This window comes from Phoca vitulina, unplaced genomic scaffold, assembly GCF_004348235.1.
Source record: "Phoca vitulina isolate PV1807 unplaced genomic scaffold, GSC_HSeal_1.0 scaffold6, whole genome shotgun sequence".
NCBI lineage: Eukaryota > Metazoa > Chordata > Mammalia > Carnivora > Phocidae > Phoca > Phoca vitulina.
In genome coordinates this window covers 33,825,837-33,842,510 of record NW_022589709.1, presented here as the reverse complement: position 1 = coordinate 33,842,510, position 16,674 = coordinate 33,825,837, and the positions used below count along the sequence as shown (strand labels likewise).

The following is a 16,674-nucleotide window of genomic DNA, read 5'->3' as shown; positions in this document are numbered from 1 at the left end:
TAATAATACTATATGAACTAGTACTAAAGATCACAGTGGTATTTTCAGAGATGTGGCGAATTTGCTAATCTAAATAGTGATACATGATAGTGTTGAATCATGATTGACCTTGGTGTTTTATTGGTTATTGAAAAATCTGTATTGTAATGTGGAGGTTTAACAAGAGCATGTACCTCTTTCTTGGATGTAAATTTGGTGTGGGAGGCAGTGGGGATGAAACCAAGCAGAGGAGAGGAGCAGCCACATCTAACAGACTATGGAGTCCACCTTTGTAGGTAGGAGATGATGTGATCTATCCCTCAAGGGGACATCACTTCAGCAGCTCCACTCCTAGCCATACTCTTCATCTTCCTTTAAAAGAAGTGAGATGCCTACTTGCCTAGTCTCCCAAAACATGTCTTAATTCACGGTCAGAAAATCTTGCAAGGTTGCCTGCATTCTCTCATCTTGTCTCTACTGCATACTTCTCTAGTGACTTGCCACCTTTGATTCCACTAAGCCTTCTTAAGGTCATCAACCTGGCACTTTAAAAAGCTCTTCCAGATCTTTCAGAGGGATATCCCAACTGTAGCTCCCTCTTCTGAAATTGTAGCAGTAGAGTGGAGCACTCCTATGTCATAAGGAAGGATTTTGGTTTTGGTGGTATTTTAAAGGGGAAAACAGAACCACTGATATTCACTATTTCTAAGTTACATTTATTTAAAATGGATCTTTTGAAACTAAAAATTCCTTAAAGATTTTCACTATACTCAGTATATTTTCATGATGAGGCACGATGGGACAGGTTGAGAGTAAGGGCCATGCTCTGTTGAGAGTAAGAGTCATGCTCTCTTGTGCTGAGAGATTAAAATATGCCAACATCTTCACTACCCGTTTCCTGTTTGAATTTTCAATTTCTTAGTTTGTTACTGTCATTTATTCCCATAGTTACCTAGTTATCTTTTCCCCTTTGCTTGTAGAATTCATCAGTCATCATGGAAGATGGACTTGTTCAGGATGAGTTTTCCGAGAGTGTGAAAATGAGCACTTACCTTGTTGCATTCATTGTTGGGGAGATGAAGAACCTGAGTCAGGATGTAAATGGAACCCTGGTATGTTGTTGTAGTAATTGTCTTGAAAGCCTGTTTCCTAAGAGGTTAAGAGGAATTCTTTAATGATTTCTGATAACTGCTTTATGAAGGAAAATAAGCTTTTTAAAAAAAATTTTAATTTAAATTCAATTAATTAACATGTAATGTATTATTTGTTTCAGGGTACAGGTCTGTGATTCATCAGTCTTATATATTACCTGGTGCTCATTACAACACATACCCTCCCCAGTGTCCGTCACCCAGTTACCCCATCCCTCCCCGGCCCTCCCCTCCAGCAACCCTCAGTTTGTTTCCTATGATTTAAAGTCTCTTAGGGTTTGTCTCCCTGGTTTCATCTTGTTTCATTTTTTCCTCTCTTACCCTATGGTCCTCTGCCTTGTTTCTTAAATTCCACATAGGAAAGTAAGCTTTAGATCACAACTCTGACTAGTGATTACCATATTGGATATCATGGATATCAATGAGATATCACCTCACAACTGTTAGAATGACTGCCATTAAAAAGGTGAGAGTTAGCAAATGCTGGTGAAGATGTGGAGAAAAGGGGAACCCTTGTGCACTGTTGGTGGAATGTAAATTGATAAAGCCACTATGGAAAGCAGTGTGGAGGTTCCTCAAAAAATTAAAAATAGAACTACCATATGATCCAGCAATCCCACTTCTGGGTATACATCCAAAGGGAATGTAATCAGGATCTCAGAGAGATATCTACACCCTGTCTATTGTAGGATTATTCACAATAGCTAAGATATGGAAACAACCAAAATGTCTGTCTGCAGATGAATGGATAAAAAAGGTGTGGTAAACATACTATGGATTATTATTTAGCCATGAGAAAGAAGGAAATCCTTCCATTTGCAACAACATGGATGGACCTAGAGGGCATTATGTTAAATGACATAAATAACATAAGTTAAAAGACAAAGACTGTATATATTATCTCACTTATATGAGGAATCTAAGAAAGCTGAACTCTTAGAGACTAGAATGGTGGTTTCCAGGGTCTGAGTGGTGGGGGGAAATAGGAAAATGTTGGTCCAAGGGTACAAACTTCCAGTTATAAGTTTGGGATCTAATGTACAGCGTGGTGATTGTAGTTAGGAATACTGCATTATATGCTTGAAAGCTGCTGAGAGACTAGATCTTAAAAGTTCTTATCACAAAAAAGAATTGGTAATTATGTGAGGTGATGGAGATGTCTTAACTAATACTACTGTGGTAATCATTTCATGATATAAAAGTGTATCAAAACAACACATTGCACACCTTAAACTTTCACAATGTTATATGTTAATTATATCGGTAAAGTTGTAAAAAATTAAATTAAATTTAAAATTCACTTCCTCAAGTCTCAGTAGCTACATTTCTAGTGTTCTTGTGACTAGTGGTTACCATATTGGATATCATGGATATTGAACATTCCCATCAATGCAGAAAATTTTATGAGACCACACTAAATCTTAAACATTGTGCAGACTTAAGAGATAGTGTTCAAATGTAGTTAGAAGAGACACTCCAGGTTATAAAAGTTACTTTAATCTTCCTTTTTAAAAAAGCAAGTCCGGATTGAGTTTCCTTAGAATAATGAGTAAGATTGTCTTGTCTTATGTTCTATAATTTGTAAAAATTGATAATTTGTTCTAATTAGACTCCTCTGTTTTTCTTTGTCATTAGTCTCTGTAAGTGGTTATTTGTTTAGATTTTATGCTTTAATTTCACAGTAGAGACCTAGTTAATATTTTCATACACTGACAATATAGGAGAAAGGGTCTTAACTAAAAATGATTATTCTTCATGATAGAAATATGATAATTTTTAAATTTTTTTTCATATTTTTGATCCCCCCAGGGAATATTTTCTACCCACTGAACACATTCGGTTGGATCTGGCTTTCCTTTCTAGATTAAGAGCTTTATTTTAATCACATTATATTTAAATTTTGCTAATTAAAAAGATATTCTGTTAGAAAAGCATATGATGTCTACCGCATAACTCTTAGAGGTAAGGGCAGAGATGAGGATTATGTGGCTTTTAATCAGCAGTGATACCATATGCCATTATGCTCAACAGTAAAGGATGAGAACTATTCACGAAGTTTCAGTGTTCAAGGGTAAGTGTAGACTACGTAGTGACCAAGTGCTCAAATGATTTACAAACCTTTGGCCTGAAAGAGTTTTTGTCATGTCTAAACCAAAGAATTTTTCAGAATCCTTTGGAAAGGATATTGAGATTGGTTTAAATCTGATAAAATTCATTTAATTTTTCTTCAAGCGTCACACCACAGATTTAGCTCTTGATTCAGATGTTGCGGCCTGGACAAAATCCAAAAGGTTCAATCAAGGAGAGTCAGGTTTGCTTCTTCAAAACCCAGCTGAATACCATCCTCTCCTTGAAGCAGTTCATTCTTTCCCCAGCTGGGATTAATCATTCCCTCTGCGATTTTTTATAGCACTTTAGTTACATCTCTGTTGTAATTATCACTCTCTTTGATATAAAACCCCCAGCACTTTTTATTGTATCCCAAAATATATTCAGTCTTGGCTTTTTCTTTCCCCTCTGTCCTCCCTCCCTTCCTCCTTCCTTCTTACTGCCTCTGGGATTACCTTCAAACTCATCATTCTGATCTTCAAGGCTCTCTTATAAATCCGCCTGTATTTCTGATTGCTCCAGTATGGATTCTTCAATCTAGCCAAGCTGAACTATTCACTGCTCAGATATATACCTTATTCTCATATAGAGAGAGGGGCAGGGGAAATGGAGAGAAAGGGAAAGGGATTGATTGAGACTGAGATTGAGAGAGGGGAATTTGGGGCGGCTTTCTTTTTCCTTTAATTTATGAGTATTATGAAGCAACATGGTTAAACATGGACTCTGTGGAGTCCCTCCTCTACAGCTTACTAGAATGTGCTCTTGGGCAGATTCCTCTGTAATCCTGTCTAAACCTCACCTTCTACAAATCTAGTACTGTATTGCCTATAATAGCCTGACCTCCCAAGGATTAAATGGTAAAAATACTTTGTAAAATATTTAGTGCTGGGGGCGCCTGGGTGGCTCAGTTGTTAAGCGTCTGCCTTCGGCTCAGGTCATGATCCCAGGGTCCTGAGATCGAGCCCCGCATCAGGCTCCCTGCTCCGCGGGAAGCCTGCTTCTCCCTCTCCCACTCCCCCTGCTTGTGTTCCCTCTCTCGCTCTCTCTCTGTCAAATAAATAAATAAAATCTTTAAAAAAAAAAATAAAATAAAATATTTAGTGCCTAGGGCGCCTGGGTGGCTCAGATGGTTAAGCATCTGCCTTCGGCTCAGGTCATGATCTCAGGGTCCTAGGATCGAGTCCCGCATCGGGTTCCCTGCTCAGTGCAGAGCCTGCTTCTCCCTCCCTCTGCCACTCCCTCTGCTTGTGCTCTTCTGTCTTATCTCTCTGTCAAATAAATAAATAAAATCTTTATAAAAAAATATATATTTAGTGCCTAGGAGATAGTAGTATACACACACACATATACAAAGTGCACTTTTTTTTATCCATATGCAAACATATTATGAACTTCCTTGTATGTCTGTAAAGTCATAACTTTTAATGCCACCCAGCATATATTTCAAAATGTGTTTTGGAAAAAAATTGTTATACAAATAAACAATTGTTTCATTAATTTTCTCTCTTTTTATTAGGGTGAGGGAAGACTCTAACATGCATGGAGCTATACTCTGTGCTGGCTCCTGTCTTAGGCACTCATTTATAAATATCTTTTCATTTTGTAAACCACATGGGAGGGAAGCATGAATCCCATATTGCTGATGAAGAAACAGTATCTCAGGGGCGTTACATAATTACCCAAGATTACATAGTAAGTGACAGTCAGGATTGTACTGTCCCCCACAATATGCTGCTGCTTCCACCCAGTGACAGAAATAACTTCTGTATGTATGGTGACCAGAAATTTAGACTTGAAGTCTAACAAAGGATTTTTCTTACACTAAAATGTTGTAATCTATAGGATGGATTCTATTTTGTGGTATTTGACATTAGGCCTATTTCACAAGATTCAGGAATAAGGCAATAGGGCTTTACTTACTAATGTCAGTCTTACCAAACAACCAGAAATGTCAGTAATTAAACATGCTTTCTTTAGTGATAAAGATTACGACATTGTCAAAGTTTTAAAGAAAGAAGAACATTTGTTGTTTATCATTTTTCTCTGTTCTTCAGTGTTCGTTACACCTCTTTTTGTGTTCAGGAATGCCAGAATTACCTAGAACATTCCAGGCCAGTTTTGAAATACACGGCTTTGTCTTGAGGTTTTTGTTTTGTTTTTGCCGTTGCCTGATTCTGTTTTTACCACAGACAGGTCTAACTTGTAGAATCAGAATGCAGATGTGGACACCGTGTTTTAAGTTGTAAGTCTTAAGGTCTGAGTGCTAGTTGACTTCCATTTGACAGTGTTCAGAGTGCTCTTATCAAGCCCAGAATACTGGTCAAGACTTTTTGTTGTTGTTGAAGTAGTTTGTTCTGTTTCTTACTGCTTCTGTTGCTCTTAAAACGAGCTTGATAATAATTATAATGACCAGATGATTTATCTCTAGTGAAAACTCATAACACATCTTCTTTTAAGGAAAAAAAAAAAAGTAGAAGGGAAGAGAAAATACCAAACTACCTTTTTTCCTAATCATTGTATTTCAGAAATGGAACTAAGTGGATCCATTGGTCAGATTTTAGTTTCATGTGTACTTCTTTTTCCTCCTTTACTTTTCCTCTAAGGAAAGGTGCTTTCAAACCTAGAGAGAGGAGTGGCCAAATGGTATGTGTGGCAGAAGGATGTTGGAGGAGGAATCTGGGGGATTATGGGTGGTATTTCCATTGGGATAACATCTTCGAGGTTAATGTGTTGACTATAATATAAAATGTGTGTTTCTGGAAAGAATAGGCAGAGATAATGAAGATTTGTCTCAAAATTCCTAGTGATCTTGGTATAGTCATTTACAGTGGAAGTTAGAGACTGTAAAAGAATATGTCAGGCTTTCCCCACTGCCCAATAACATTGACGTCAGAGGGGAAAGATGCAGGAAGTATACACGTCAGTGGAAGGAGCTTATAGTTCCTTTGGCAGGTAGTTACTGCATTCAATAAACTTTACCAAGGGCTGCAGATGGTAGAGTGCTGGGCTGGTGAAGTACTCTTGGCCACATGAGGCGGGAGATTAAATTTCTTTCATAGTTCCCTTAGAAAGCCAACAGAGTTTTAACTGATTAACTCCAGTCCTAGATAGGTTATTTTTCCAGTAACTGTTGGCACAAATGCTCTACTCACACATATTTTGCCCCATTTCTGTTGGGACTGTATTTTTAATAATGATAATAATTACCATTTAGTGAACACTTACATCATGTCATGCACTAGTCTAAGTTCTATATATGTATTAGCCCATTTAATTTTCCCAGCAACCCAGTGAGGGTAGGAGTTACTTTTATCACCTTTTTGCCAATAAGGAGACTGAGGTTAACCAACCTGCTCAAGGTCACACAACTAGCAGAAATTTGTTTTTTGTTTACTTAAAATTTTTTTTAACTTTAATTTTTATACCATGTTACCTCCATGTTTTTTGTGATTAACTCTAGACTAAAGTCCCACATAAGGACAACTATGACTGAAATCTGTTTGACCTTTTAGAAATTGTCGAGAGTTTTTAGTCCTTTAATGAGAGAATTAAATTAGAGTTGGAGTTCACCAGTGCATTTTGTCCAAGTGATGTAAGTCTCTATTTCCCACCAGTTGAGATTTTATTTTTTTTAAGTTTTTATTTTCTGCTATGTCTTGGCCATATCTCACATTCCCAGGTGAGTATAGAGGGCTTTTTTTTTTTTAGTCAACTGAAAAACAATAAATAATGCTTTTTAAAATCCATTGTTTTTAACATAATTGCTTAAAATTTGCCTTTTAATACTTATTGAATAAGATGTTTATAGTTAGTCACAGCTTACGTGTTTAACTTATGTACTTAGTCAGAAAAAGAGAGAAAGAATAGCAATTTAAATGGCGTGGGTGATTGGGTCTGCCTCCCCTCTTTGTGAGCATGTGTCCTGAAGGGAATGGGCAATGGGGATATGAATTTACATCTCCTTAGTTGGTTTAGTTACTGTGTGCCACTCATTGAGCATTGGATTCCGTTTGGTATGATTATTTCTTCTACAACATGATCCATGAAGACAAGCCAACAACTGGAAAAAAGTCAGCTATCCCGAGGCTGGAAGAAAAACAATCTGTGCCATACTTACTGACAGAGCATGCACTGGTCTGCAATAGGTTTTTCCAGGGTAATTTTAACAAATGTGCAATTTCTGCCTTGTATGTTTGCTTTAGAACAACTCCCTTATGTGACTCCTCGGTATCGGGTGCCTGTTTGATTCCAGGTACCATAATAGGTGCTAAAAAGATGAAAATTTGTTTTGTCCTTCAAATATTTCAGTCTTGATAGCTCATAGGTAAGGAAAGGCAACTTTAGGTAATGGAAAAGACAAGTATCATAAAATTAATAGGCAAATGCTTGTGTGTTGCTATAATATGACCCAAAATAGTTTATTTGGGATGTTCTGTTAACTTAAATCAATAAGTTTTTAAACATTGTGGTATGTGTGGAAGTGACTTGCTAAATTCTCCAGGGACTAAAAGAATTGGAAGCAAGAGTTTCTGTCCTGTAAAATCTCATAAAACTCTTCTCAGTTCTCACATATGCTTCACAGTATTCACCTGAATATCATGCCATTTTGGTTTTTCCTGTCTTTATATATGTATATATGTTTTCTTTTAGGTATCTATATATGCTGTACCAGAAAAGATTGGTCAAGTTCACCATGCCTTGGAAACAACTGTGAAGCTTCTTGAATTCTATCAAAATTACTTTGAAATTCAATACCCACTTAAGAAATTGGGTAAGAATCAAACAGTGCCTCTGATTTTCATTACCATTATAACTTAGATTCATTTTACAAATGTTTTGTAGAAAACTTTTGCCAAAGTTATTTTAAAAGAAAACTAATAAACACTTAAATCTTTAAAAATTGTCTATATTTGTTAAGATTATTCAGATTCCATAAAAGCATCTGAATGTGGAGCTTAAAACATTTAGAAGTTTATGGGGCTATAACAAGGGCTTATACAGGTGCCGTGTAAGTGGGACTTTGCTTAGGGCTTAGTCTGGAGTTTGACTAATTTTAACCTCCTAAGAAATTCCTGATTCAAATAACAAAAACTGAGTATTGGGAGCTCAGAAAAGCAAGAGCACGTCAGAGCTGTTTAACCTGGAGCTAGATAGAGGAATGTTGGATCTGCACTTTATCCTCCTTGCTCTAGAAAGTTGATTCATTGTAAAGGAATTAGGTTTGTCTTCCTTTGCTAAGTGACAGAGGAACAGTGATTCTATAGGGATGGTTCAGGTCTTTCTCACCTGACTGACAGGTGGGGAGCATATAAGACAAGAGTAGGGTTCCATTTGCTGAGTATAAAAGGACCTCACCGCCTCTTGATACACAGTGATAAACCAATGGGTAAAATATTTTTATTTAGGGAGTGCCCTAGATGAAGGAAAGTTGATGACTTCTTTCTTCTTATGTCTAGATTTGGTGGCTATTCCTGACTTTGAAGCAGGAGCAATGGAAAATTGGGGTTTGCTCACCTTCCGAGAAGAAACACTTCTGTATGACAATAATACTTCTTCAGTAGCGGACAGAAAACTGGTTACTAAAATCATTGCTCATGAGCTATCCCATCAGGTATTAGTAGCCAAGGGTATTATATTTCATACCTCTGTTTTATATCCTAGAGTTTTAGAGTAGATTTAGATGCTAATAAGAAATTCAGCTTTTTATTGTAGTATTGCCTTCTTCATAATAAAATGGTGTTTTCTAACACAAACTTGATTTTCAAATGAAAATGCTATCTAATGTTTGTATAGGATTTTACAGTATATAAAGCATTTGCACTTCCATTATCTCACTTTTCATAACTGCTCTGAGGTAGGTGATAATCCCATTTTACAGATGTGGAAACTGAGACTCAGTTTAAGTAAATGACTTACCCAAAGTCACACAGTTAATACTTGGCAGCAGTGGGCTTGAAGAGCCACTGTCTACTCAAGATCTGCCTCTCCTTTCTTGCCCTGTAATAATGGAGAGCTATTTCAGCCCTGACAGATGTCAGCTGCTCAGTATAGCTTTGTGGTGGAGAGACACTTACCCTAAATTTCACTCTGTTCTCACAACTCTTGGACTGTAGTTGTCAGGACTAGATTTATGTTTTCTTCTGCTCAAACTGTGTTCTTTGTTATTTTGGGAGAGGGAGGGTACTCTTTGTATGACAAGGAGAAAAAGAAAGAAAATTATGTGGGTATGTGAACATCCTGTTTTCTTCCCCAACACCTTGTCTTTCTTTTGTCCCTTGCCGAGGGGCTTAACAGTGTTGGGTATAGTTTGGGGGTGTCATGATGGAAGGGGGACGTGGAAGAAGAGTAGCACATGCTCTGGTCAGTTTGCTCCCTGTCTCAAACACCGTATGTGTGCAACTCTAGAGCCCTTGTGAACACTTCATAACCACCTGACATCTGAAGCACATCCTTATTGACGGTTATGGTTTTGGGCATGTAGCCAAGTTGTCCTTTAGGGGATGTCCTCTAGGTCTGTTATGCCTGGGGCCACCCATCACCACTTCTGTTACTTCTACTTTAAGACTTAGAAATCATATTCCTCTGAGACAGGTTTAAAGATAATATCTTTGAAAAGCATGTTATTGTAATTCTCAAAAGTGTTTCATTTCAATACCTAGTAACATTATTTTGCTGCTGGTTTGAGATGAGCCCTAGGCCACACTAAATGGCATACCTACCTGTTACCTACCACTCTCAATTTCGGGGATTTTTGAGATACATTTTTTTTTAGGAGAGCCTCCTATCATTGTTTTCCTTCTTATTGTTATATCATAGAAGAAGACGTTTGAAGATCTTTCTGATTTCCTTTATTTATATGCATGCCAACTATCTTAAGGAACATTACTTGAATTCTGTTTTGAATCCTGTAAATACCGTCCTCTGCTCATGTGACTGAGGACAAACATGAAGCATGGGCTCTGTAGGAAAATCTGTCACATACAAGTTTGTTTCTTAGTTGTCATGGATGGTTGTAGATAGAATGGAAATAATCTTACTAACTTGATATTAGAAGGTAGAAGAATTTCATTATCTAGGAAATAACACTTTTAATGAAGTAGCTAAAAACTGTTTTTATTTACCTAGTAAACAATGTGTGTGTTAATTTGATAAATATGCTAGTTGTGTTTCTTGCTTGTTTTCCCATTCAACAGGGTAAAATGTTAAAATTTTTATTTTCATTTTAGAGTGAATGTATACAAATTTTCTTGTAAGTCTTTAATTTGAACATAGTTTCTTTTTACTAATAACTGTATTTTTAAGTAATTATAATCTGGGTATAGGTGATTAATCTGACAATTTAGTTATTAGAACATTTTTAAGATTGTTAAGTATTGTGTTGGTTAGTAGTTTGTTTTTTCCCCACAGTGGTTTGGTAATCTGGTTACAATGGAGTGGTGGAATGATCTGTGGCTAAATGAAGGGTTTGCTACTTTCATGGAGTATTTCTCTTTGGAAAAAATATTCAAAGAGCTCTCCAGTGTAAGTACACTGTTTGTTACACGTACTATCATATTTGCCATTTGGAGCAATGAAAGTATTTCTAGAAAGATAAAATAAAATTGATTCTTGTTACTGATAAATCTTCTACCTCTTGAGATTTGACAGTGAAAATTAAGCTTTTATTTACTGATATGTTTCATTGAAAGCTGAAGTTATGTGAAATTATTTTATACTTTGTTAAGATGAACATTTTAAATCACTTTGCTACATTTTATTTTTAAGACATGTGGCCCTTCTCCCTGAAGGAATTTAGATAAAGTTGAAAAGTCTTTTTTGCAAAACAAAACTTTTTATCATTTGTATAAAGAGAGAAAAAAATTAAGACATTTGGTAGCAATGCTATCTCTCTGTTATTACTGTGATCCTTCTTGTCACAGTGATACATAGATTGATACAGACAAATAATTTGCCCTGTTAAGGTACAAAAGCACATTTTGTGCCCTTTTCAAAGACTTGGGACATCATTCTGTCATAGAGAACATAATAATGATACTGTGTTATTAGACCCTGGAGATGTTTCCTATCCTTAGAGCTATTTGAATACACCAGGCCATGGTACAATAGGTATTGCCAAATAATCTAAACAATAGGTGGGAGAGTATAAATAGGAAGTTTTTTTTGTTGTTTTTTTTTTTTTTTTTAAGATTTTATTTATTTATTTGACAGAGAGAGACACAGTGAGAGAGGGAACACAAGCAGGGGGAGTGGGAGAGGGAGAAGCAGGCTTCCCGCAGAGCAGGGAGCCCGATGTGGGGCTCGATCCCAGGACCCTGGGATCATGACCTGAGCCGAAGGCAGACACTTAACGACTGAGCCACCCAGGCGCCCCCGGGAGAGTATAAATAAAGATCCCATTCAACCCTAAAATTTTATGACTTTGTATTAAACTTCCTGGATATATGATCCAAGGCTGCTTCAAAATAGGGATATTCTTACGAGCTTTTAATTTGAAATTTTTGTGTAAGGCCTGTTCAAAAACTTCAGGTGGGTAGAAGGAACTCCTTTTTAGCTAGAATACTAAGCAAAGTATTCTAAATTTATGTGTGTTAATTAAGCAGTGAGATATACAGTTTCACCACTTGGTGGTGCCCAGAATGTTTAAAACATTCTAATGTATATTCTAGGGGAACTTCTCTGCTGAGCTATCAGTGAATTCTATTTAAGTGTTATGTTTTATTTCAAATGAACCTTGGTTAAGGGAAATGTATATTATCTTAATAGAAACCTCCTGGACCATACATGAGAAGTTGGCTTAAGGACCAGTTTTTATTTTTGTTTTTTAATTTCAGATGTTATTTTAAAAATATACACTAACCATTTTAGAATATTTACTTTGATTTTCTATCTGGATTTGACAAATTTGGTTGCTTTAGTAATAGATTCTTGATTTATCCTTATGGTGTGGTTTAAGAAGCAACATTTTTCATGTGGCTGGGGGTCATAATTTTATTTTTAAATTTAAGGAATCTGAATGAAAGTTGCTCTATTCCTATATTTTCAAAAGCTTATTTTCTGAAGTTTAGTGAAGATGGTTTTTTTTATAATGATCTTAAACAGTAATTAGTCTAATTCATATAAATAATTACTATACTTGCCTTTGCCTTTGATACTTCTCATGGTTTCCTAATCTATTTGATGTTTTTGCTAGTATGAAGATTTCTTAGATGCTCGATTTAAAACCATGAAGAAAGATTCCCTGAATTCATCTCATCCAATATCATCATCATCTGTTGAGTCTTCAGAACAGATTGAAGAAATGTTTGATTCTCTTTCCTATTTTAAGGTACTGCTCCCCACACCAAGTACCTGAAGTGGGTTTCAAATTAATTTCATATGTGAGCAAGCTGCATGATTTAGATTACTTTAAAGATTAAGGATTATTTTAAAATTATTTTCACGTATGCTTTTAAACTTTAAGATGTTTGCTTCTATTTAAATCTTGGTTTTAACTTTTCTGGGTTTTTCTCTATTTCTCTCTTCTCATTTAAGTTCTCTGACTGGTATTCTGGGCAGTTAATCAGATCATACAGCAATATATCTTTTAAAGTTGGTTCAGTCTCCAGATCTACAGGTAGAATATACCCAGGGAATGTTCTAAGCAAGCCCTTGGCTGGGTTATTGAGAATTGAGGCAAGTTCCAAAGTCACAATTGCCAAAACATGTAAACAAAAAGAGATTGTAAGAACTGAAAACTAGATTGTTAGGATCAGAAACACAGACTCCAGGTTTGGGAGTGAAGCAAAAACAGAAAACTAGAAACCTGATTAGGATCACCATAGGTCAGGGACACCTGGGTGGCTCAGATGGCTGAGCGTCTGCCTTTCGCTCAGGTCATGATCTTTGAGTCCTGGGATCGAGCCCTGGTTGGTCAGGCTCCCTGCTCAGCGGGGAGTGTGCTTCTCCCTCTCCTGCTGCAGCTTCTGCCCACCCCTGCTCTCTCTCTCTCTCAAATGAATAAATAAAATCTTAAAAAAAAAAAAAAAAAAAGGATCACCATAGGTCAGAGAACAGAACAGTGCCACTCACAATTGTGGTGGGAGTCATGAATGTTTGGACTTATTTGCCTCCTTGCTCTGGCTGTCAGATTAATTGATTAATAAACGAATTCCTGTACTGGACAGAGAAAATACACAAAACATGTGAGATACAGTCCATATCATCAAAAAACTCGAAGTTTAGGTGGTGGGTACTTGTGAAGCAATACGAGATGATGTGTGTGGAATAAATGGTATAGACTTTTTTTACCTAGGATTATGAAGAGAACTTTTTTGGAGGAAAATGGAAATTGAAGGGAATTAAAAAGAATACAGATAAAGAGGAATGGGAAGCACTGAGTAGGGCAGGAATGAGGCATTGAACTCTACAAAGAAAAAGTCAGGAATACTAATGGGCAAGACATTTTTGTTTAGGGAGTAAATGCTTGACTGCGGTGGAAGCCATATGTGGAGTAGGGGAAAGATGGGAAAGGTAGGTTGGGGCAGGAATCTGGACTTTTTTCTATAAGCAATGGGAAGCTTTAGAAGATTTTCAAACAGAGGAATTCCTTGGTTAAAGTTACTGTTTAGGAAAACTAATTTGTTCCAGCTCACAAAGTAGATTTAAGTGGAGGGAGACCTAAAGTCAGGAAGTTGCTGCTAAAGTCCAAGCATGATGTGGTCAAAGTGTGAAATTAGGAGTGGTAGTGAAAGTGGAAGGAAAATGATGAGTGTAAAAACACTGGGTGGAGGGAAGTTGTGGAAGGATTTAGTGACAGGGTAAGGCAGGTAAACAAAGGGGGAGCTGTGTTTTCCAGGTTAACACCCGAATGGCATGGAAAATGGTAGTACTGTTAACAAATAAGGAATCAGGAGTTTAATTAGCTATATTAAATATATTCCAATCAGAGCTGCTGCTGTGATTTTTAAAGCCCATATTGGATCTGTTGATAAAATGTTTAAACTTGTGGCTCTGTTCTTCCCCAGAACTGTTAATTCAGGATTTGTTTTGACAGAGCTCCGTCATCCTCTGACCCCCACCCGCTAAGCCCCGAATTCAGTGTCTTTTGATCATGTGGTCTCCACAGCAGATCTAACTCCTATCAGTATGGTAACTACTTATTTCAGGATTTGGGAATCTGGCAAATATCCCACATAATTGGGAAAAGTAGGACACTGAGTAATTTACCAATATTGTATGCAAGAACAAGTAAACGTCACTAGGGAAATGTGTTGGACAGACATATTCTTTCTGGGTTTTTTAATCTCCAAGCCTAACTCTGGTGTAGGTTGTCTGCTGAGATCAACTAGGAAGTAAATTTCTAAAGAAAAGAAAAAAGGTCTAAAATTTAAATGCAGGGGCCACCAAAATGAGGTGGTTCCATGGAGATGAGGATCCAGCAAGGGACTGAGAACGATGGCCAGTGAATAGGGGGAGAATCAAGAGGGGTGACGCCAGGCGAAGTGCAGAAAGACTCGAAAGGGGGAGTGAGTGATCAGTCATATCAAATGCTGCTAGCAGGTTGATAAGATGAGTGTGGGAATTGCTATTAGTTTGACACCATGAAGTTCTCCAGTGTCCTTGATAAAAACACTTCCAGTGGAGTGATGGTTTGATGATGGCCTAGAGAGGGTGGTAAGAGAGCAAATGGAGATGGCAGATGTAGACAGCTCTTTCGAGGAGTTTACCACAAAGGGCAAATAAGAAATAGGGTGATAACTGAAAGAGGCATGGGGTTAAAGAAAGGAAGGACATGTTTTATTTGTTTTAAATGAGGAATGTTGCATAATTTTGTTAATGGGAATGTAACAGTAGTGAGGGAAAGTTGGTGCTCCAGGGGCAAAAGGGATCTGTTGGGAACAAGAATGAGTACGTATTAAATTGATAGAACAAGTAGCACCCTGAAGCGTGATATAGAAAAAAGGGAGTAATTGGCATTAAATTCCGTTGTCTGTATCTGATCATCCTGATGGCTTAATACTGCTACATTTTTACCAGAAGTGAAATTCAAAGACTATTTGAGTTCCTTCTGTTATTAGGTGTTGCGTTAGTCACTGGAATTGAGCTTTTTGGATTTTCCCTCAATTAGCATACAGTCTAGAAGAGGAAATAAATATATATCTATGTCTATAAATACATGTTTAAATGTGTATCTATCTAATTGCTCTTGAAGATGGAGAACTGCTTCTGTCTCGAAGCAGGGAAGGCTTCACAAAGATGTTTTTTGGAAATGATGACATATTATTCAGCGACGATCCAGTGTCACTGAAGAGCCTTAACAGTTGCATGCCGGGTTCGGAATTATTAGTGTATGCTTCCTACCCTGTACATTCATTAGTTCCAAGCATATTTGAAGTGACTCTGCAGGAAGAAGAGAGATCTTGGTTATTTTAGCAACATGATATACTAAAACTTGAAATTAACATACTCCCTAGCAGAATGGCTTTTGGAGCTCTGTTTGTTTATTATCTCTGGCAGTGAACCCATGAATTCAACTGGTATTGTGAGCACTGGGATAGGGATGGGGATTCCCCAGAAAATGTGGCATGCTTTTCTATTAAAGATATATTTATAAACACTTAGCTTTTTATCATAACACTGAGACAGGAACCGATAGACCACATAAAATGGCTTTTAGTAGAATGAGTACACATGGGAATCTACTCCCATAATTCTTTTGTCAAATCCCTTAAAATAATTTTTCAGACAATTTGAACACAATTCACATCTGATTATATGACAGTAAATAACTGTATTGTCACTGGGTTCTCTATATGTAAGAATATACTTAGAATAATTATATTTCGAATTTTAGGTTCTCAATTCTATAAACCTATTATAGTCTATTATTTCCCCCCTTTTCTCACTTTTTTTTCTTAATAGGGAGCTTCCCTCTTGTTGATGCTGAAAACTTATCTTAATGAAGATGTATTTCAACATGCTATTGTTTTTTACCTGCATAATCATAGCTATGCATCCATTCAAAGTGATGATCTGTGGGATAGTTTCAATGAGGTAAGTGACCTGAATATTTTACTTAGTTCTTAGAGAAGAGTTCTTCTATTTATATTTTTATCAAGTATATAACTAAGCTATGGTACCACGGTAGTTATTTGAGAGAGAGGGGGGTTGGAGCACAGAATTAAAGGTCAAGAAATGGAAGTACTCATCTTAAGTGTTGAGATTATCGTGTGTGGCCTTGTATAACTACTTTTGTTCTATACCTTAATCTCGATTCCTACTTTGTAGGAAAGTTGCCCTTCCTGAATTAAGATATATTACTGTATTTTCATTATTTGATTTTTTTCAAAAATCTACTTAACTTTTCTTATTCTTTTGTATCTTTATCTACCTCTGATTCATGATTTTTTCTACACTCTGCCCTGTGAATCCTCCTATCTTTTGTGGCCCTGTTCCT

General features: G+C 36.7%; 1 protein-coding gene across 1 annotated transcript in view; it reads left to right on the top strand.

Annotated features, from left to right (window-relative positions):
• LNPEP (leucyl and cystinyl aminopeptidase) overlaps positions 1-16,674 on the top strand; it is an 85,573-nt gene that overhangs the window by 41,923 nt on the left and 26,976 nt on the right. The window contains exons 4-9 of the mRNA XM_032403944.1: positions 960-1,091; positions 7,890-8,010; positions 8,696-8,850; positions 10,647-10,760; positions 12,430-12,564; positions 16,140-16,271. Coding sequence (XP_032259835.1) covers positions 960-1,091; positions 7,890-8,010; positions 8,696-8,850; positions 10,647-10,760; positions 12,430-12,564; positions 16,140-16,271 — 789 coding nt within the window. The remainder of the gene's footprint in view (positions 1-959; positions 1,092-7,889; positions 8,011-8,695; positions 8,851-10,646; positions 10,761-12,429; positions 12,565-16,139; positions 16,272-16,674) is intronic.